General features: G+C 38.9%; 1 protein-coding gene across 5 annotated transcripts in view; it reads right to left on the bottom strand.

Moving 5' to 3' along the window:
• Positions 1 to 5,279: 5,279 nt before the first annotated feature.
• ABCG2 (ATP binding cassette subfamily G member 2 (JR blood group)) overlaps positions 5,280 to 24,036 on the bottom strand; it is a 141,861-nt gene continuing 123,104 nt past the window's right edge. For 3 of the 5 annotated variants that reach the window (XM_017895929.1, XM_017895930.1, XM_017895931.1), the window contains exons 10-16: positions 22,540 to 22,622; positions 16,579 to 16,668; positions 14,318 to 14,442; positions 12,461 to 12,615; positions 10,532 to 10,621; positions 9,586 to 9,668; positions 7,061 to 7,393 (exon numbers count right to left, since the gene is read on the bottom strand). In XM_017895929.1, coding sequence (XP_017751418.1) covers positions 7,246 to 7,393; positions 9,586 to 9,668; positions 10,532 to 10,621; positions 12,461 to 12,615; positions 14,318 to 14,442; positions 16,579 to 16,668; positions 22,540 to 22,622 — 774 coding nt within the window. In that variant the 3' untranslated portion in view covers positions 7,061 to 7,245. Of the gene's footprint in view, positions 7,394 to 9,585; positions 9,669 to 10,531; positions 10,622 to 12,460; positions 12,616 to 14,317; positions 14,443 to 16,578; positions 16,669 to 22,539; positions 22,623 to 24,036 lie in introns of all 5 variants that reach the window. The other 2 variants (XM_017895928.1, XM_017895927.1) reach the window with 2 other exon arrangements.

The following is a 24,036-nucleotide window of genomic DNA, read 5'->3' as shown; positions in this document are numbered from 1 at the left end:
TCTGTGAAATCTCTGCCCAATTATGTAGCAGTAACCCCAGCCTCTCAGGATGACAAATATATCTTTTCTCTCCTGCTCTTCCACAGGTGTGGAAATCCCAAAGAGACCACGTGGCAGACAGTATCAGACTCAGTGGAACCCTCAGTGTACTTCCAGGTGGACATGTCCCCCAACTTTTTAAGTCCAGGACATCCAAACCAGCAAAGACTAAAGTTGCAGAAACAGAAGTATAAATTCTAAAGATAGGTTAATGGGAATGATATTGAGAGAAGCCAGTATTGCTTGATTCATGGACCTGTGCATTTTAACTGTTGGAAGCAGGCAGGAAATACTCGTTTAATGTAGGGACCTGGAAATTTTACATACAGAACCGATAACTATTTTAGGCTTTGTGGGTCATAATGGTCTTTGGTGGAACCACTTTGCCATCATAGGGCAAAAACAGCCACAAACACTACAAGAGTGAATGAGCATGGCTGTGTTCCAATAAAGTTGCATTTTCAAAAGCAGACAGTGGGCTGGATTTGGCTGGCAAGCCAGTTTGTTGAACTCTAGCTCAATCCATAAAACACATGCTGGAGGATAGTGCCCCAGTTTTCACTGAGGGCATCACCCATGAACTGCCACTAGCATGATGCTTATGACCAGTCATGTCCTGTGGAATATAACAGTAATAGCTAAAAATGTATTGAGCAGGTCCCATGACCAGGTATTTCTAGGCACTTTACATATAGCATCTTATGTAATTTCCATAACCCAACTGTAGTAGATACTATTAGAATCCCTATTTTATGGGTAAGAACATCATAGATCACCCTGACCTAGTCCATCAGGGTTACAGACCTGGTGAGTAAAGGATGACAAGAGGAGGAGAACTGGGGAATCTTGCCTGGGCTTGACTTAGGACCTTTTAACTTTGCAATGGTATGAAAGCCATGCGCATTCAGTAGTACCATACTTTGAGTAGCATGCCACCATTCTGTTTTTCACATTCAGTATTCAATGAATTACAGAGATTAGCTGTAGAGATAAAAAGGCCCCATATTTGCCTCACAGCTCTTACAACTCCTTATCTTCCACTGACATCCACTGTACCCATGCTGGCTTATGCATAGGGCATTTTCCAAAGGAACCCACCTCAGGATTTATCAAGACGCGCCTGATAATACTGCAGTATCTTCCAAATCTTAGCAAGGAAATAATCTGTGTGACCTTTGGCCAGTTGCAGTCTCTGAAACACAAGTTTCCCCATTTGGAAAATGAAAAAGATGGAACAGCTTGAGGTTTTCCAAACAGCACGCCGCCAAGCCTCTCATTATTGAGCTGATTCTTCAGACTTTGGTGCCTGACAGAGGGAGCCAAGTGAGAGCCGCATCCTCACTTAGATCAAAAGAGTATCGCTTCCAAGTGTCATTTAGCAGAGGCCCACATACAAATGGTCTCTGAATTGCAAGAGCTTGACTTAGGACTTTATCACTTTGCAATGGTACAAAAGCCATGCACATTCAGTAGAACCAGACTTTGAGTCTCATTAGTATTCAATAAATTAGAGATAGTCAACACTTTAATATAAAATAGGCTTTGCGTTAGGGGATTTTGAACTGCAGGGTGTATCAGTGCCCTAAGCACATTCTTAGGCTAGGCTAAGCTATCATGTTCGGTAGGTTCAATGTATTAAGTGTATTTTTGACTTACGATATGGGTTTACTGGAAGATAACAAGATCGTAAGTCGAGGACCATCTGTATGCTGTTCTATGGGGCTCAGGGGTAGAAGGATGACTCTGCAGCTAAAAAATGATCTGATGATCAGGTGATGCTAATGGGTTCACTTAGTTCTACTTGTGCTTCTGATATTTAGGTGGATACAAAATACAATGCATGGCTTTGAATGCAGCAGTTACCCAGTGATTGAATGAAGATCAAATTATAACAATGGAAGTCAGTGAGCCTTAACTTCTTATTGCAATCCTAAATAGGTGCTATATTTCCCAAATAATTACCTAGAATTTCCAGCCTACCTCTGACACATGGGAGAAAAAAGGTAATACTTTCCTTCCTATTATAAGCATTCTAGATGACCACTGATTCTTATCAGGGAAGCTTAGGAAATTCCACCCTATGTAATCACAAAGAAATGTGCCAACCTGGGCAACCAAGTGAGACCTTATCTCTACAAAAAAATTAGCCAGGTGTGGTGGCGTGCACCTACAGTCCCAGCTACTCGGGAGGCTGAGGCGGGAGGATCACTGGGGCCTGGGAGATCAAAGCTGCAGTGAGCTGTGATTGAGCCACTGCACTCCAGCCTAAAGAACAGAGTGAGACCCTGTCTTAAGAAAGAAAGAAAGAAAGAAAGAAAGAAAGAAAGAAAGAAAGAAAGAAAGAAAGACAGAAATTTGAAGGTTTATAGTTTAGAAAATAAGAATTACTTTGATTTAGAGTATCATTATGTTCATATTGCTAAGTGGAGGGAAAAAAGTAGTCTACAAGTCAACATGCAAGTTAACCATTTACTTAAAATATGTATACAAACAGGCTGCAAGCCAGATGGTAGCTACGTCTGGTGCGGTTCAAGGCCAGGATCTTTAGTCCACAGAAGATAAACACAAGCCTGTGAGGGTGGGGTGGGGACACTGCTATCTCCTGCATTGTCTTGGTGAAGGTTAGCTGGAGCAACTATTCAGGTTAGCTTGACACACAAATCCCTATGGATGTAGTAGATATTGTTGCATTGGTCTTAAATCCCAAATTTGTGTTTATCAAGGAACCCTCTGACCTCAGTTTCACACCTGAGAGAATAATGTAACAAGATAATGTCCACATTAACACTTTACTGTTTAAATGAGTGATTTGGTGCTCTGGGTTACAGATCTTTGGTCGGATGACTGGTGTGAATTCATTACTCAGAGAATAGCCACCCCTTTGGATGCACTAAAAACAAAAATTCCAGGCCGAGAGTGGTCTGACACCTGTAATCCCAGCACTTTGGGAGGCTGAGGCGGGTGGATCACTTGAGGCCAGGAGTTCAAGACCAGTCTGGCCAACGTGGTATAACCTCATCTTTACTAAAAATACAAAAATTAGCCAGGTGTGGTGGCACACACCTGTAGTCCCAGCTACTCAGGAGGCTGAGGCAGGGGAATCACCTGAACCCGGGTGGCAGAGATTGCGGTAAGTCAAGATTGCACCACTGCACTCTAGCCTGAGACAGAATGAGACTCCATCTCAAAAACAAACAATTCCTGAACATGAAAAAAAAAAACAGAAAAAAAAAAAAAAACCACACGCTCTCTCACAAGCCCCGAGGCCAGAAAGCTCCATCTCAACTGATATCAGCCTCTCTTACCCCTCTTACCATACTAACTGCCACCACACAGGACTGAGTGTAAAACTAATGCCAGATGCAGAAACCCACTTTTCGCTTTTTGTCAAAGCAGGGCAGAAAGGTGGGGGAGAGAATGAAGTATCAAGAAGCACTGTGTTTGTTCTATTAAGAAGAAAAAGGATTTCAATATAATATCTTGAAATTTAAAATTACAACAAATTTCTTAGAACTTTGGTTTATCAGCATATTAACACAGTCTCACATGAAGCAGGAACAACAACTGTCTACAGCAGGCATCTCTGCAAACAATGGCCTCTGGGCCAGATCTGGTGTTCACTGGCTGTGATGTACAGCCCTCCAGTTAAGTAGAGGTTTTACATTGCTGAAAATGGTTTTTAACTTTTTTATAAAGTTATGTTTTTTAAAAGAGGCAAATAGCAAAAAAAAAAAAAGACCCCGAGAGACAAATTATCAGGCCCTTCTCAAAGTCTGTCAACCCCTGGTTTACAGGAATAATGAACTCCCCTCCGTCCTGCCTCCACCAACCAAAACAAAGTCTTTAAAAAAAAAATACACAAGACCAACCAGAAACACAGATGGCAAGATGCCTTTTTAAACAAAAGACCACCCTCCCTTCCTTGATCTTAGCAACTTTAGTCTGAATCTGCATGACAGACAATTCAAATTTTTGTAATAAATCAAAATAAATAAATTATAGGGTTGCACTGAGAAATTTAGTGGACACTGAAAAAGTCAAATTGGCTGTTCTTCTTGAAGCTATTTGAATAAAAAACAATGTAAATATCCATGCATTCACAGAACTTTAAAGGTAGAAGAAACTCTCATTTTACAGATGCATAAAGGAATTTGGGAAATGTAAGGTTCTATGAAAACAAAGAACATGAAATGAAAAAAAAAGTATCAAGAATTACTTAGTCCTTTTGATATCCATGTGAGGTAGGGAGAGCAATAATCCCAGCATAAGCACATAAATTATCAAACCAGGACACTAAAAATAATTAAAGAGATGGATATAATTATATAACTTTGAAAACATGTATTTCTTGATTGCATATTTGCTTCATTATATTGATAGACCTAAAAGATAGATTTACTCAAATCTTATTTTAAAAATATCTTTCAGAATGCACCACAAGAAACTTGTTTGGATTATATTTTTGTGCATGTGCAAAAATATGGGCTGTAATAGAAAGTTTTTTTTTTTTTTTTACTGTGAAAACCAATCAAAAAAGTTTTTAAAATACTGTTGATGACTTGCAGGTGTTGTCAGCGCAATGACCTTTTATAATCCTACTGCTATATCCAAAGAAAAGTTCCTTTAACACAGTACAGTGAGGTAAATCAAAAACACTATATATTGCACCAAAGAATGCAAAAGCAATACGACATGATAGTATACATCTAATTGTTAAAACCCGTACAAATAGCAACTTATACTCTTTAACTGAGGTTATTTAGTTAAACCACATTAATTTGTCTCATTATAGATTAGTTCTGACATCCGGGAAAATAATCAAAAGAAATATATAATATATAAAAAACATAAATGAGTACATAAAATTACCATCTTAACCATTTTAAAATTAAGGAACGTTTTAAAGTGTGTTTATTTCTTATATGTAGAAATTTACTTAAGGAATATATATACCATATATAATATGTAAGATATGATTATTATATAGGATAAATCCTATATAATATATTCTGATATATAGGAATATAAATGAGAATAATATAATATACAGGTATATATAATATATATGGATTCTATACTCCTTAAAGTAATTTCTATTTATAAGAAAAAATAACCATACTTTTTTTTTTAAAAGTTCCTTAATTTTAAAATGGTTAAGATGATAAATTTTACGTTATGTGGTTCTTACCGCAACAAAAGTATATAAAAGCAACTTTAATATAAAAGAGGATACGTAAAACAGGATATAATTAAATTCTCATTTATTTAAAAAGTAGTTGTTAATCATTTTGGCTGTTTTGTTTCTTCTGAAGTATATCTTGTGTAAAAAGTATAGATAGATATTTCTCTCTGTGTAATAAGGGAAGGGTATATACAGAGAATTGTAAGGCACAGGTATGTGAAAAGCAGGAATTATACCAAGAACAGGAAAAACTGATTAATCTTCATGATCACATAACCAAGACAAAAGATAATGTATTCCAAGATGATGCCTTAATCAAGTGTCATCCAAAAAGAAAAAAGTTCAAAGATAAAAATATAATGCCATGTTCCCAAATTAATGTTGTGACAGAATGTCAGGGCACCCACTGACAAACTAAATGAATTCCAAGATGACCAGTCTCAGGGCATCTACACACCAGTGATGCCCCAGCTCACTTAATTCCTGTAAGTATTGAAAAGTATTTATTTTTAAAGAAGAGGGCTGCATGCATTGTGGTCTCATGAATTGAATCCTAGAACAATGAAAGAATATTAGTGGAAAAGTGGTGAAATGTGAATATTGTGTGCAGTTTAATTAACAGTGATTGTACCAATGTTAATTTCTTAGCTTTGACAAATGCACCTTGCTATATAAAATGTTAACATTAAGGGAAGCTGGGCAAAGAGTAGACAGGAACTTTCCTCACTATCTTTGCAACTTTTCTGTCAATCCAAAATTATTTCCAAATTATTTTAATTTATTAAAAAGTGGGGAGAGAATTAAGTATCAACCTATGCACACAGAAACATAACACTTGGCTGTAGCAATGTTCTCATAACAGCAACATAGGGGAATACAGTAAGCGTCATTTCAAAAATAACACAGGGGTAAGAAAGGAAGCCGTGACTGGGAGAGTGGCTGAGTGGGCTTTTGTGTGCTACAATCTTCTATTTCCTGACCTGCATTGGTGGTTGCACATAATTCACTGAACTATATTTTTTGGTACAATACCCTTCAACTAAAAAAAAATTAAAATATTTCCCTATTACTGATGAAGGTTAGAATGAAAAGGACATATAGAAATAAGGTATATAAGTAGGAAAGAAAACCTACGCAGGGACAGATGTAATAGTTATTAAATCCTAAGTAAAATTTCCAGAGCTGGAAAAGATCTTGGAAATTACCAAATCCAGGAGTGGTCAGATTCCTTTATGAAGGTAGATCTGGAGATACTTATGCACTGCGGATAGGCAGAGGCCAGACTTTTGTATTTTAGCAAAGTTCCTCAGAAGATTCTGACACACACCTGGATTATAAACCACTGAATTACCCCAAGAAGGTTACGTGACCTTCCACAGCTAGAATGTTCCAGAAATAGTGCAAGAATTCTATTAATGGACCTCTACTCTACCTACAGTTCAAAACCCTCAGCCAAGATTCCTGAGATATTATACCACTAGAGAGAAATATCAGTAAGTTCTATTAACTTTAATGTGCTTATCAAAAAGATTTTTCTATCACAGTGGCTTTTTTACCCTATAAGACAGACTCTTTTTTCCAACATATTTTCAATTTTACATTTCCAGTATAGCATTAATACATTTGTCATTTATTAAACAATGGCAAATCACAGCATCGTAAAGTATTAAGACTGAAAGGCTACTAACCTACCTATTCATTTTAAAGATGAGGAAACAAATGCCAGCGACAGGAGTTTCCAGAATTCAATTCTCCTTTTTTAGGTTAATAAGTTAGACTAGATTTTCTTCCCCATGGTTACTGTCTGAGGAGATGAACTAATATGCAATACATGATATCTTGGATTCTTTCATGTCTAATTCCATTTGTTGTGATTTCTAAAAATGTATCTCTTTAAAACAACTGCTGTTGTGCAACAGTGTGACAGCAAGGGTACAGAAAACAACAAAAAAACTTGATTGAATACTTCAATCAAGGTGCTTCTTTCTTATGTGAGGATAAATCATACTGAATTAAGGGGAAATTTAAGAATATTTTTTAAGAAATAACAATTTCAGGTAGGCAATTGTGAGGAAAATAACAATCATACAAGCCAAGGCCACGTGATTCTTCCACAAGCCCCAGGGTGAGAGATCGATGCCCTGGTTTGTCAAATATTCTTCACCAGTACATCTGAAATTCAACAGAAAAAAGAATATAACTTCATTCCTAGCATCTGTCAAATGTTACTCAGTATATCCACTGTTCCTTAAGGGAGCCTAAAAGTCAACCAAGCCTTTAATGATTATCCCTTCAGATGTCATAGCTAACAGTCATTGTGTGCTTACAATTTTGCTAGACACTAACAAGCAACATGATCCTAACTTAGTTAATTCCTAAAACAATCCAATGTGATGGACATTGTACACACTTCAAAGATGAGGAGACTAAGGTTTAAGGAACTTGACCAGGTTTACAGAGTCATACTTTGAATCACCGACTTTTTAGCCTACTCAAATGTATTGGTTTCCAAATCTGTAATGTTGCTCTCTCCAAAGGGCAGAAACATTTATCAAGTAATAGTTCCCTTATCCCTGATAAAGAAAACATCCGCTTAAACAGATGACACCTATGACCCTTACTAAGATGATCAAAGCTCTTACAGTACTCTTTACCCTTGCAAACAGCCATAAAAAACAACACAGGCTAAGAATTCCAAAACCAGGAAAAGAGGTGTGCCTGGTTTTCCTGCAAAAGTCACGTTCTGTCAGCTCTTACACCGAGACTGTGATGAGCATCACAGATACTCAGGTACAAGACATTCCCAGCAGACTCAGCTAGTAGGTTTAAGCCTTAAGTGGCAGCTAGAGTAGAGTAGGATGAACTCCTTGCCACAGGTTAGGAAAGCACCTGATACTAAAAATACCTTGGACCGCCACAGTTACTGCCTGATACCATTTTTGTGCAACTCTTTGGAATTCAGCAATTCCAAAAACATACATAGACTCTCTTTTACTATAACAATAGTTTCCTCTTGGCCTAGCACAGTGACTCACGCCTGTAAGCCCAGCACTTTGGGAGGCCGAGACGGGTGGATCACGAGGTCAGGAGATTGAGACCATCCTTGCTAACACGGTGAAACCCCGTCTCTACTAAAATACAAAAAATTAGCCGGGCGAGGTGGCGGGCGCCTGTAGTCCCAGCTACTCGGGAGGCTGAGGCAGGAGAATGGCTTGAACCCCGGAGGCGGAGCTTGCAGTGAGCGGAGATCGTGCCACTGTACTACAGTCTTCGCGACTGAGCGAGACTCCGTTTAAAAAAAAAAAAAGGAATAGCTTCCTCCTTTGCCTTCTGAGGATGAAGCCTCATCTTTCCTTACCATGAAGCCCATGGTGGCCCCTCCTTATCTGGTCCCACTTTTCCCATCCACTTCATCCTGACCACTCTGATCAAGCCAAAAGAGAGGGACAGAATAAAGAAAACCTCTCTGTATAGAGGATTTCCTGTGAATAACTGAAGAGTAATTTGTCTTGTTATTAAGAATTATTTATATTCTACTTGAACATTCAGGAGATTTAGGATCATATCAACATTCTCTTTTCTCTCATTAATTTATGTATCAAAATCAAACCATTAGCAATCATAATGGTTTGAAAAGGAACGTGTTACTAAATTCTTAAAACAATATTATCTAGTGTTATTAGAATCTATTTAACATTATGTGAAAATGTTTTTTTCCTCAACTTACTCAAGTGTTTCTTGTTTTTTTAGAGGATAAATTGATTGATAGGGAATACTTCAAGTTAATTTAAAACACCACCACATGATTATGTGGCCTTTGATTTCATGATGTCTTCCAAATGCATGAGGCAGTGGAAGTGCCAGGATCTTGGCAGAGAAATGTTCACTTTCTTTGTGCTATTGCTGCCTATTTCATTCTTACTACTGTCCATGGGTTGGGCTCAGAAATATCCGTGAGCTCGTGGACCCATAGATTTCATAGAATCCATACAGTTCAGTGACCATAAGCCCTTGATAAAATATCAAAACCCCTCACTTCAATCTCAAATGCTCTGAAAACCAAGAATTCAAACCCACAATCGAAATATCAAAAGGATCTTTTAAAAGGCCCAAAACAAACAATAAGAAACAAACATAAGAAACATTGCTGCACGTTAAAGACAATTTTTACTGCAGCAGAATACTGAGGGGCTGTGTCGCATGTTCACGTGCATTCACGCACAACTCACTTTATGGATGAGAAAACGTAGGCTCGGAAAAGTTCAGTACCCCTGGAAGGACTCATACAGATCTAAGCCCAGTGGCCTTTCTACATCACACCATGGTAGTAACAAAACCCATTTTGACACTGAACACAAACTTACATTGCATAGTTACAAGTACTGTTTGCTGTTTCATTGAGTCCTGGGCAGAAGTTTTGTCCCAAAAATTCGTTATGCTGCAAAGCCTGTAACACAAGCGAGAGCAGGGCAAGGTAAACAGTTTTAAATTTCAAGAACTTTCCAAAGAGTTATCACAATCATGCCCTCTGAGTTTAATCTTTATTGTTATTTCTGAAAACATATTCACAGTCTTTGTCTCACCAAACCAACTAATGTTATTTTCCCTGGCAATCAAGAAGCCTGGGGTTGGAATTTTGGCTTCCAATACAAAAGAAGTAAAGTATTTGGCCAAAGCGGGAGACCTCTGGCTATATTACACCATAGCTCCTTCCTCCTTCTCTCCCCAATTTTGTAACCCCATAAACACTCTAATTAAAACGATACAGTGGTGCTCAATGAGTATTGTTAATTTACAGTGACAATCTTTTGTTCTTGTTTGTTTTCATTAGAACCAGTTGTAATTTCTGGAAGTTAGAAGCTTGGTTATACTATACTAAGACACAGACAGTTTACTTTGGAGTTAATGAGCTTGCAAAAGTCAATATGACTATGCTTATTATATGGTCTTTGTTCTTCTAATTTTCCTTTCATTATAAACATATGTATTCTAGTCTCCCATCCTCTCATTTATTTCCTTATTGAACTGAAACGCAACAATATGTTTTTCATCAATTAGTCAATCTTTCTCCTTTACTAGGAGGTATCTCCCCACTCTTCAGCCCTTTAAAGGATGACTGAGGAAAATAGCAAATGACTCCCCGGCCATGTGTTAACCAAGGCTAACAGGAAATTCTCATTCCTTGCTCCTAAAAGGTTTCTGGATGGGAGACTTTCACGGCTCATGGTCAGGGAAATGAGAATAGGAAGCTTGATTTCCATTGTTCCTAGCTTGGGAACGCAGTCACAACGACAGACAAGGAAGACTTACCGTAAATCCATATCGTGGGATGCTGAAGTACTGAAGCCATGACAGCCAAGATGCAATGGTTCTGAGATTGACCAACAGACCCGAAAAAATCTACAAAAAGCAAATACTAAGAGTCAAGACTGCTTGAGTAATTTCATGCAGAATTCTAGAGAATACCCTCTTCAAGTCCCTACCACTTTGTAAGTATTTCTTTTAAAACCAACTCTTTCTTGAAGTTTTTTCCACTTACTCTAGACACTCACTAAACACTTCTCCTCTGCATGTGCACATCTCTATATAGCTGAAGTCATTTATGGTTTTAAAGGACAAAATATCTAATACATATTAGATATTCCATTTAATCGGAAGATCCTCAATTGTCAAGACTATGTACTCAACTTTATTTGTAACTGCACGCAATGGAAGGTCAAGAAGCACTGAGTGTCATAATGACACAACCACTATGTGTGCTCACCAATACACCTGGCACTGGAAGAACCTATACCAGATCAATCCTGAGCATCACACGCCCACCACACTTCACATAAGATTTGTTATTTACAAAGGTTTGCAGTCTATATCCCTATGACTTTAGCAAGGATATGAGGTTCTGAATGCAGGCTTAACATAACCCAAAGTCTAGAACTGATACAGAGTATAATGTGGCAAGAGGCAGAGTATAAACAGGATCAGTGCTATCATTTAAAGCTGCCAAAAAGCAGTAGCACAATGGAGATGCCAGGAAGACCTGCTGAAGATTGACAAGAGAACTAATTGCCACCACAAGCATACCGGTATATGCATAACAATAATGATGCTGCTGGTATGACTATATATATTCAGACTTGATCTGACCAAGTGCTTATCATATAACGCAGCCATCTCTGAGTAAAATACAGTTTTATGACTAGTTTTTAATGTTATGTGTAGAAATCCTTAAATAACAATAAATCAACCAAAACATTTGTATTTGCTGGATGACAGTATGGGAAATATAAACAAGCCTTATCACTTTCTCATTAATGTTTGCATTGGCAGTTTTCAAGTCCAGAAATGGAAGAATTAAACTCTGGCAAGAGTTTGTGCTAATTATTTTTATTTAAAGACATCTACTCCTACTCTAGCAGACACAACATGTTCCTGTCAAGTATGATGATGAAAGGGAAAAAAGGTAACTGGTTTCGTTCAACTGTTGATTCCTCTAAGTGCAAAATTTAGGGGCATGTAAGATTAGAATTAAGTAACCATTAAAAAAAAAAAAAGATAAGCAGAAGCATATCGAATGTCAGGAACAAAACCCAGAAAGGAGGTACTTAGTAGTGTGTGAACTCTCCCAATTTTCCAATATTTTTAAAACACTCTTTTTCAAAATACAAGAGGGAGCCAAAATAGACCGCTCACACCATACTCTGTTCTGCTTCTTATGAGGCTTAACGTGTGTCTTGGAAAACAGTATTATAAATCCAACCAAACCATCTCTGCTGGTGGGTAAACAAGCTAGCAGTTCGGTGCTGTATGTGGGAACTTTTAAAACAGAAATTAAAAATGTAAAAAATAAAATTAGCTAGCAGTTCTCTAACACCAGCATGAAAGTCAGGCAAATAATCTGTCATTCTCAAGAGAATCTGCCGATCAAATGTTTTCTGGTTTTTGAAATTCCAATTTATTAAGGTTTCATAATATGTCACCAAGAAACACTTTTTAAAAGCTCATTAGCAACAATATTAACTAAAATTATTGGAACTACATTAGAACATAGCAAAAAAGATTGGATAAGGGCAAAGAGGAAAGTTAGTATATTCTCTAACATAATCTATTTCAGTAGATGGCCTTGAAGCAGAGTCCCATTTACAGAATCCTCAAAACAGGTTTTACATGACAAGTGAATGTGTAGGAAGAAATGAAGGAAAAAAACAATTCCTTCTCAGAGGAAACATAGTTCAGACTCACCATCATAAACACAAAAGAGATGGTCATGAGAAGTGTTGCTATGGAAACCACACTCTGACCTGCTGCTATGGCCAGTGCCATGGAACTGGCCGAATAAGCCACCATCATAAGGGTAAACATCATAATGAAGAAGGCGTCTGCCGTTGGCTTCAATCCTTAGTCAGAAAGAGAAGAAGAAGTTAACCCAACTGCCTAGGTCACCATATGTTTGGGATTGCTTGTGCAAATTTAACACTAATATTTTAAGAAACTAGTATCAGAATGAAAAAAAGTCATCCACTCTCCAACCACCCTGGGTCTCCAATGTTGTTTCCGTCCATGTAAGTGCATGAAGTTCTCACAGAACTGCATAAGCACTGGTCCTTATAACACTTATGTGCCATTATGTATAATTAGAACAATTTCTGAATTCCTGAAGTACAACTAGCCAAAATTCAACTGCCTTCTCTTTTCATAGGAAACTCATCAATAGCACATTCATTTGCCCATAGGTGCCCACATTACTCATTGTGTGCTGTAACTGTGTGAGTGAAGGGACTGGCATGACCTCACAATGGTTGTAGTATCTGGGGGAGGAGCAGGGGGCCTCCATAACCCAAGCCTCCCTAGACAGATTACCACATCACTCTGGATTGAAATGGGATTAAATTAAGTTTCATAAACTGCTTTCTAAACTGTAGTGAGCTAATACCCTAGGTAATACAATCTGAAGATTTGAAAGAGCCACAAGAACACCAATCAGGAGTCTGGAGATCTAGATCCTAACCCTGATTGTTTAGGACACACCTACTATTTGTCAAATGGAAGGTTTAAGCTCAATCAGTAGTTCTTATCTTGTAGTGTCAAAATAGATATTTCTGGGGGTTGTGTGTGTGTGTGTGTGTGCATGTATCAGTGACATATATGGAAATCAGATGCAAGGAGCCTGGAGTGAAGCCTGAGCATAATGCACAAATGAATCTCCACATCTGTCAAACAAGTATTTTTTTTAAATTAGCAAGTCCCAAAAGTCACTGTCTTTCTCTCATTAAAGAAGCAGGGATGGGGAATATATATTAAATAAATACATATATATATATACACATTTAATCATTCTATATATCTCTAAGAGATTAAGTATATTTAATCATTCTATATATCTCTAAGTGTGTGTGTGTGTATATATATATATATAGAGAGAGAGAGAGAGAGACAGAGAGAGAGAGAAAGAGAGAGAGAGAGAGAGAAAACATAGATAGGTTATAAATATCCCAGCTTCTCCAGCATAGTCTCAAAGTTTTATAAATTCTTTCCATGTTTGTGTATAACACAAGCATCTCTCAGTAAAGTATAGTTTTATAAGTGGTTTTACAAGTTCAGGCTGGGCATGTCAGCTCATTCCTGTAATGCCAGCACTTTGGGAGGTTGATGTAGGAGGACTACTTGAGGCCAGGAGTGTAAGACCAGCCTGGGCAACACAGTGAGACCCTATCTTTACCAAAAACTCCATCTTTATGTGTGCCTGTAGTCCTAGCTACTCAGAGGCTGAGGTAGGAGGATCACTGGAGCCCAGGAGGTTGAGGCTGCTGTGAGATATGAACACCACCGCACTCCAGCCTGGGTGACAGAGCAAGACCGTGTCTCAAAAAAACAAAACAAAGCAAACAAACAAAAAAGTTCAGTTGGGAAACAGTCTTGACAAAAATAGTTGACAGTGAACAACTATTTCAGAGAGTGCAAAATGGACAAGTGTTTCCTTTTCTCATGGTTTGGTTTATATAAAGTTTTGAGAATCAAAAACATGCTTGCAAGGCACAACTGACTTCACCCATAGGCAAGACTAAAGACATGTCCTTTTTTGTTTTGTTACTTACTTACCTAACATGAAGTACACTATACAGGTAAATATAATACTTGGTAACATCCTCATGGGTAACAAATCAGATAACAGTTTTCCAAAAAAATAAGATGACACTCTGTAGTATCCGCTGATATATTCATGTCTATAGAACAAAAATACATATCATACATCCCAGATTAGTTTAAGAAGCCACAGAGCAGGCTAGACTGCCTGTTATAGACCTCTGCTGACAGCAGGGGTGGAACAAGCCAGTTTCCCACATCATCAGAGCTAGACCCACTATGCATGCCCATGAACACCTTGGGTGCCAGCCTCCCTGGGACAGCATCCCATGAAGCTCTGTGCACAGCCCCTCTTCTCATGACACAATTCCCTCCTATTGCTCTTTCTAGCTCCTGAACACTCAGTCCAGGGGAACAGATTCCACATATCCTCCCTCTCTTCAAAGAATGCTTTTCCTTCTTCGACGCTGGCATTCCTTGAAGAACAGCACTTCAGTAGCTGATTTTGGTAGGAATAGAAGCTTTTCTTTTTCCCTATTTCTGATTAGGAAGGTGGCCTGTTATTCTCCAAGTCCCCCAGTGCAGCTTCAGGTCACTAAGCTCTTCTTACCTCTTCTACTCTCAAGGTAAAAAAAGAAAAGACCTTCTTTCTCTCTCTCTCCCTTTTTTTTTTTTTTTTTTTTGAGATGGAGTCTTGCTCTTTTGCCCAGGCTGGAGTGCAGTGGTGCAATCTCGGCTCACTGCAAGCTCCGCCTTCTGGGTTCAAGCAATTCTCCTGCCTCGGCCTCCTGAGTAGCTGGGATTACAGGAGCAAGCCACTATGTCTGGCTAAATTTTGTATTTTTTTAGTGGAGACGGGGTTTCACCAAACTGGCCAGGCTGGTCTCGAATGCCTGACCTTGTGATCCGCCTGCCTCAGCCTCCCAAAGTGCTGGGATTACAGGCGTGAACCACTGTGCCCAGCCGAAAAAGGCCTTCTTTCAATGATCATGTCTTCCAGCCATACATCCCTGTCAACTATCAAATTGTAATCTTTCCTCTTCCTGACATCTTTCTCCCACAATTCCAAACTCTTCCACCTCCTTCATTCTTTCCCTTTCTAATAATTCTTACATGTGACATGTACATTTGGGCAAATGTGATCCAATCCTTGAAAAATACCCAGCCTGGGAAAAACATAGTTGAGACCTGGCTCGGACAAAAAATTTAAAATATATAATAATTAATATATATAATAATATATTATATAAAGCCAGGTGGGCCCAGTACAGTTGGCTCCACACCTGTAATCCCAGTGCTTTCGGGGGAGGTGGGCCAAGGCGGGTGGATCACCTGAGGTTCAGGAATTGAAGACCAGGGCCTGGCCAACATGGTGAAACCCCGTCCCTACTAAAAATACAAAAAAATTAGCTGGGTGTGGTGGCGGGTGTCTGTAATCCCAGCTACTTGGGTGGCTGAGGCAGGAGAATTGCTTGAACCTGGGAGGCGGAGGTTGCAGTGAGCCGAGATCGCACCATTGCACTCCAGCCTGGGAGACAGAGTGAAACTCAACCTCAAAAAAAAAAAAAAAAAAATGCTAGGCATGCCAGTTATTCAGGAGGCTGAGGTGGGAAGACTGCACAAGCCCCGCAGGCCAAGGCAGCAATGAGCCACGATCATGTCTCTGGACTCCAGCCTGGGCAACAAAGCAAGACCCTGTTTCAAAAAACAAAAAACAAAAAAAAAAAGGGGGGGAAATACAAGAAATTAAACCAGGCTGCTCTTTACTGTAAGAATGCCTTCTGGCTCATGCCACTTCCCTGGTCCACTGAGGGCTAAGCATGGTCACACTCTTTGTCAACTTCATCTCCCCACTTCCAAGTTGCTGCTTAATCTCTACCAAGCCCCTCAAACTTTTCTTGTGAAAGTCATCAGTATTTACTAAAAACAAACAGTCCCTTTATTGCTTGCTCTCTCCAACATTTGGATTTTCTGACTGTACTCAAATCTAGAAAAACTCTTTTCTCTGGATATCAGGTCCCAAAGGCTCAGGATTTTCTTCCCTATCCCTGGCTGCTTTTTCTCAATTAATATTGGTAATTCCTATACATATTTTCAAAACATCATGTTGCACATGATCAATATACACAATTTTTATTCATCAATTTAAAATAAATTTTAAAAAATATTGGTAATCCTCAGGATCCCATCCTTGGCCCCCAACTCCAGATGTGATCAGTCTAACCAACAGCCCCTGCGGCTGGACAGCCCTGTTCCCAGAACAAAGACCTACTCACATGAAGAGCTTTTTCTCTACCACAAAGAGTTCCACGGCCGACACGCTGCTGAAACACTGGTTGGTCGTCAGGAAGAAGAGAACCCCGGCTCTGCCATGAAAAGGGGAACCAAAGCACCACAGTCAACTCAGCATTCTTAGATAGATTTTCTACCCACAAAACTCTTTCCACAAATGACAGTGTATAAAGTTAGGCAGGAAAAAAGGGAAACTGTTCTGGTTAAAACAGGGAAGCGTGAACCCCATCAAGCCTCTCGCCATCTCTTATGTCTCCACAGTGGACTACATATTATAGCTCATTTTGAAATTCACAGTCTTGGATTGTTGTGGACTGAATTGCGTCTCCCCCGACCAAAATTCATATGTTGAAGCCCCAACCCACAATGTGATGGTATTTGAAGATGGGTCCTTTGGAAAGTAATTAGGTTCAGATGAGGTTCCAGGATAGGGAGGTGGGGAGAGTGAAACGGGAACAGCGTCCTAATAGGAAGAGACACCAGAGCTCTGCCACACAAGGAACAGCAAGAAGGCAGGTCTGCAAGCCAGGAAGAGGGCTCACCAGAACCCAGCAATGCTGGCATCCTGATCTCAGACTTTCAGACTAGAACTGAGAGAAAATACCTTTCTATTGTTTAAGCCGCCTGCTTTACGGTATTTTGGTATGGCAACCAGGCCAACACATAATTTTAACTAACAAAAATGCCAAGTACCATTCCTAATGTACAAACAGAGAAGTGGTAAGCTAAATAAAGTCCGCAAAGATTAAGATATTCAATTAGTCACTTTGATTTTAAAGTAGAACAAAGAATGTAAGTCATGTGGAAGCAAAATGAAAGATAGTGAAGGGAACCCTCAATCAACCCCTTATTTTGTGCATAATCTACATGCAGCACACCACCATCAGCAGGGCCGTGACATTATCCTTGACATGCTAAGACAGCCAGCCCTCTATGAGGTTTCCAGAGTGCTCAGAGGAAACCAAGTGACACTTACTGATAAAGAAACATCTAATTTGTGTATCGTAATTAAAAGGAACATTACTAGTGCTTGTTTCTCAGTGAAGTAATTGAGAGTTAAGAAGGAAAATGTTGGCCAGGTGTGGTGGCTCACGCCTGTAATCCCAGCACTTTGGGAGGCTAAGGCAGGAGGATCATGAAGTCAGGAGTTCAAGACCAGCCTAACCAACATGGTGAAACCCCGTCTCTACTAAAAATACAAAAATTAGCCAGGCGTGGTGGCAGGTGCCTGTAGTCCCAGCTACTCAGGAGGCTGAGGCAGGAATTGCTTGAACCTGGGACGTGGAGGTTGCAGTGAGCTGAGATTGCGCCACTGCACTCCAGCCTGGGCAACAAAGTGAGACACTGTCTCAAAATAAATAAATAAATAAATAAATAAATAAATAAATAAATAAATAAATAGAAAGGAAAATGCTAAGTTAATCTACACTTTGATACAAATATGAATTTTATGAAAGCATGCCAACATCCCTGAAACACCATAACAAAACAATATAATTGACAGTGAGGGTGTGAGTTGAAACGGAAAAAGAGGTAAGTGACACATCATTTAAATGGCGTAAAAGGAAGAGAACATTTTTAAAAATGCAAACCCAAGTGAACAACACAATTACACTGAAAGAAAAAAAAAAAAAGAGTCCATAGATACCTAAAGAGCAAAGATCTAAGGGAACAGGCTAGGGTCTTTTTTGTTTTATTTTATTTTTAGAGACAGAGTTGCCCTCGGTCACCCAGGCTAGAGTATAGTGGCATGATCATAAACTCACTGCAACTGAGTTGAACTCCTGGCCTCAAGCAATCCTCCCACCTCGGCCTCCCAAAGCACTGCAGTTACAAGCGTAAGCCACAGTGCCCAGACAGAACAGTTTTAAAAGTATTTACATATAATTAAAATGAATGAAAAATAGCCAGGCCTGGTAAACATGCAGTTATCTCACTTTCTGCACACAAACCTAATATCAAGTAAAAAGCTAATTTCAGAACATGGAATATAGTAAAGATTCAATTCCATTTGTTGTCTTATATCTATCAGTACAGTAATGTTCATAATGATTCTGAAAAAGTAGACAAAGGAAACATTCCTTCGAAATCCTAAGAAAATTTATTTTAAACACAGTTTTTTCTTATTAAGGAAATTCATTCATTCTAATTCTTTCAAGGTAGTAATCCATATCTGTTATATCTACTTATTGGTCTGAATATTTTTTATTTTGATTTTTAAATTATAAATTGGCATATTATGGTTGTATATATTTGTGGGGTACCAAGTGATATGATTCATGAATCATAAGTGTGAAATAATTAAATCAAGCTAATTAACACATCCATCGCCTCAAACATTTATTTTTTGTGGTAAAAGTATCTTAAATTTTAGCCATTCTGAAATTTATGTTATTATTTACTGTGTTCACCACATTGTGCAATGTATCTCCAAAGACAAATCCTTATTCCTCCTGTGTAACTGAGGTCTTGCACCTTTTGACCATCATCTCTCCATTCCCCACACCCCTCCAGCCTCTAGTAACCACCATTCTACTGTCTCTTTCAGTTCCATTGTTTCAGATTCCACGTTAAATGAGATTATGTGACATTTCTGTGCTTAGCTTTCTGTATTTGGCTTATTTCACTTGGCTTAATATTCTCCAGTTCCATCCATGTTACTGCAAATGACAAAATTTCTTTTGTTTTCCATTGTGTATATATACCACATTTTCTTTATCAAATCAAACCCTTAGGCTGATTCCGTATCTTGGCTATTGTGAACAATGCTGCAATAAATATGAGGGTGCAGAAATTTCTTCGACAAACTGCTTTCACATCTTTGGGGTAAATATCTAGAAGTGAGATGACTGGATCCAAATACTATTTTTAAAGTATACCTTTTCCCTTAATATACACTGATTTGTTTAGCTATCACCACAACTCTGTAAAGCAGTTATTCCAGAGGTAGCTATTAATTCAAAGATGCTCATACTCTACATATGATTAAAACCCAGTTTCTCAGTTACACAGGTTAGAGAAAGAGCAGAGAGTGCTTTCCTCTCTCAGAGAATTCATCCCCAAAGAAGAGAACTAAACCACTGGACTCCAAGCAGTTTTAAATTATGAAGTACTAATATTCACCCCTGAACAAAACTTTGAGAACCTGTTTCCAGAGATGATGCTGAAACATTTTTTCCTAATCAATAAATCATTAATCATCCCAGGAGGGATTAAATCATACACACAGGCCACTTTAACGTAGTCCAAATGCTTATTTAAAAAATGATAGTGGGGTCAATGGGAGGCAGTGGGAGGAAGAACATCAGGAAAAATAGCTAATGCATATTGGGCTTAACACCAAGGTGATGGATTGATAGGTGTAGCAAACCACCATGGCACACATTTACCTATGTAACAAACCTGCATATCCTGCACATGTACCCTAGAGCTTTGGGAAAAAAAAATGATAGCAAGCTTAAGTCAAAAATACAAATTATGAGTCCAGGAGTTCAAAGCTGCAGTGAGCTATGACTGCACTACCGCACACCAGCCTGGGAAATATTGTGAGATTCTGTTTCAAAAACAAACAAATTAAAATAAGATGAATGCCTTATTTCTCCAGAAAACATCTGAAGAAACACCTGAAGTTCTTCTTTATTTCTCTGGATTTTTCTACCAAGAGCTTTAATGGCCAGATTTTCAGTCCTCTTTAAAGTTCCAGTTGAGGACCAGGTTACTCCATATACTCCACGTCCTTTCCAAATGCTTCCTCCTGCACAATATAAAAGGCCCACAGCCTTTAGATCCTGTGATATATTCTGTGCTGGGTTAAGAAATGGCATCTACATGGGACACAAATCATCAACTACTAGCAAGTCTGGAAATAATCCAGATACCTCAGGCCTCAGAGAGAGGAAAAGCATGAACAATGACATCACTCTGGTAAACGGCTCTTTAATAATAGTCTCATTGTAGAGTGACACTATCTGATTCCGTACAAAAGAATTTATTTTACTTGAGTGATGAATCCACTTTTATGCTTATTCTTTAAAAAACAATCAGCCTTTTCCAGACATCAGAATAGTAAAATGGGGATGCCACCATCCACCTCCTCTAAATCACGGGGTGGTAACCTGAGACTATGGACAGCAAGCACTACGGAGCACAGTATCTGCCATAAGTGTTCTCCATACATGAAATAACCAGAACTCTGAGGGCTGTAAAATTCCTAAGTGCTTATGTTCAGAACACAACATATCAATAAAAAGTCTCCTCATAAAATGAGGTTTTAAAGGGCCCATTGTGACTGAAACTAGGTAAGGATCACAACACTAACAAAAGTGCTAACCATGTAACAGGAAAAGCTGAGTCCCACCCCCACCATACCCCTAAGTCAAACACATATATTAAAAAAGTGACAGATATTAGTTCACAGGCAACAAAAGAAGAAACAGATCAACTGAACTACATCAAAATTAAAAACGTTTATGCATCAAAGGACACTGTCAACACTGAAAAGACAACCCAGGGAGTGGGGAAAAATATCTGCAAATCATGTATCTGAAAAGGGATTAATCTCTCCTCAAAAACATAAAGCACTCCTTCGACAACAAAAAAAAAAACCAAACAATTCCATTTTAAAATGGGCAAAGGACTTGAATAGACATTTCTCCGAAGATCCAGTGGGTCTCTACTGTTTAAAAGGGAGAAAAAGAAAAGTGTTGGTAAGGACATAGAGAGACTGGAACACTTGTGCACTGCTGGTAAGAATGTAAAATGGTATGGCCACTGTGGAAGACAGTACAGTAGTTCCTCAGAAAAATTAACAGAATGATTATATGACCCAGAAATTCTAATTCTGGGTATATATCTGAATAACTGAAAGCAGGAACTAAAATAGTTTTGGGGGGGTTTTTTGTTTGTTTTTTTAAGAGACAGGGTCAAACTCTGTCACCCCAGGCTGGACTGCAGTGGTGCAATCATAGGCTCACTGCAGCCTAGAACTCCGGGACTCAAGCAATCCTCCCACCTCAGTCTCCCAAGTAGCTGGGACTACAGACACATGCCACCACACCTGGCTGAAAGAGATCTCTGTGGACCTAGGGAGCACTGTTTGCAACAGCCAAAAGGTGAAAGCAACCCAAGTTTCCATCAATAGATGAATGGAAAAACAAAATGTGGTATGCACATACAATGGAATATTATTCAACCTTACAAAGGAAAGAAATCTGACACATGCCACATGAATGAGCCATAAAGACAATAAGCTAAAGGAAATAAGCCAGTTACCAATGAATATCCACTGTATGATTCCACTTATATGAGGGTCTTAGAGTAGTCAGGTTCAGAGACAGAAAGTAGAATGATGACTGCCAGGGGTTAGGAGAGGCAGATGTGAGATGGGAAGTTATTGCTTAATGGGTACAGATATTCCATTTGAGAAGATGAAATGAATTCTAGAGCTGGATGGTGGTGATAGTTGCACAACAATGTAAATGTACTTAATGCCACTGAATGGTATATTTAAAAATAATTGGGCCAGGTGGAGTGGCTCATGCCTGTAATTCCAGCACTTTGGGAAGTCAAGGTGGGAGGACCCACCTGAGGTCAGGAGTTCAAAGCCAGCCTGGCCAACATGGTGCAACCCCATCTCTACTAAAAATACAAAAATTAGCTGGGCATGGTGGTGGGTGCCTGTAGTCCCAGCTACTCGGGAGGCTGAGGCAGGAGAATTGCTTGAACCCGGGAGGTGGAGATTGCACTGGGCTGAGATCCTGCCACTGTACTCCAGCCTGGGCAACAGAGCATGACTCTGTCTCAAAAATAAACTGACTCATCCTACCCTCAATAAAAGAATGACATTTACACTATACTTGTCTTAAATTCAAATTCTTAATGGATTTTCATAAGATTGAAAAAAGTAACAGCACTTTCTTAAAATCAAAATCCAAACATTTACTTACCTGTTCTGAATTCCAGTAGAATCATTTTCTAGCCCAAAGTAAATGGCACCTATAACCAGTCCCAGTATGACTGTGACAATGATCTTTTCAAAAGAAAATGCAAAAAAAAAAAAAAAAAAGGAAAGAGTTTCAGTTAGAGATAAAAACTTATACACACAATTTATTAGTATAATATATATGGTTACATAATCAGATCTTGCCATTAAGATAAACACTCAATGGCTTGACCAATGTCCCTGGGAGAAAATAAAACAGCATACATTATTTAGACTGCTTCCTAAGTTAAAAATTAAGTTATCTGTGGTTTGGGGAGACTGGTAGGACACAAAGCACACTACTGGAACAGCTCTTCCTCCCATTGTACCACCCGGCAGTCAGTTCAGGGTCTGCTTCAGGTTACTGAGCTTGTGAATACCACACAGGGTAGCAGAGCAATGCAAGACTTGGCAAAGTAAAGTCCAGGTGCCTAAGAGTTTTGACCCTGAACTGAACTCTCAACCTTTGTGCCAATGAATATGAGTCATTTTGTATTTCAAGAGGTTAAAGTGAAAACAGGATATCTTTATTCTTAACATTAAAAATAAATAAAAATTTTGAAGCACACATTAAAAAAATTCTAACAATGGAATTTTGCACAGTGAGGAAAGAGGGGTGAGATGGAGCCTGACTATCCAACCTCTAGGGAGTCCATGCCTGCACTGGAAAAGTGCATTGTCACTGTCACCAAAGCATTCGGCCAGCTTTCTCTGTACACACTCCTCATGCTTCCACTACCCATCTCCTGTCACTGCTTCCTCATTGCTTCAGCCAGTGAGGCCTATAGCCAATGCTGCAGACCTAAGCTGCCAATTCTCTGCCGTTGTCACCATTCTTCACCACTCAGTAGATTTCTATAGCTCCTAAGGAGATTGGACAAACATCACTCTTGTTTCTAGGACACAGCATCTCTTAAGGACACTTCAATAAGCAAAGGGTTAAGGGTTATGTTATGAAATAATTTATTTGAGAAAATCCTACTTATATTTACTCATGAGTTAAATATTAAAAAACAAGAAATGGGCTGGGCATGGTGGCTCATGCCTGTAATCCCAGCACTTTGGGAGGCCGATGGGGCAGATTGCCTGAGCTCAGGAGTTTGAGACCAGCCTGGGCAACATGGTGAGACTCTGTCTCTACTAAAAAAAACACACACAAAAAAATTAGCCAGGCATGGTGGTGTACGCCTGTAGTCCCAGCTACTCAGGAGGCTGAGGCACAAGAATCACTTGAATCCTAGAGGTGGAGGTTGCAGTGAGCCGAGATCGTACCACTGCACTCCAGCCTGGGTGACAGAGTGAGACTGTCTCAAAAAATAAATTGATAAATAAATAAAAATTTTAAAAAAGGAGTGGTAATCTAAAGAAGACAAAATATCCTACCATATCTTGGAATCATCAAAGTTAAAAAAACGAAATCTCAATACTCCAACAGTCTAGTGGTATTAAGATTGAAAGTAAC

The sequence above is a fragment of the Rhinopithecus bieti genome, unplaced genomic scaffold (assembly GCF_001698545.2).
Source record: "Rhinopithecus bieti isolate Rb0 unplaced genomic scaffold, ASM169854v2 scaffold_28300, whole genome shotgun sequence".
In the NCBI taxonomy this organism is placed as follows: Eukaryota; Metazoa; Chordata; class Mammalia; order Primates; family Cercopithecidae; genus Rhinopithecus; species Rhinopithecus bieti.
This window is presented reverse-complemented; position numbering and strand designations above follow the sequence as displayed.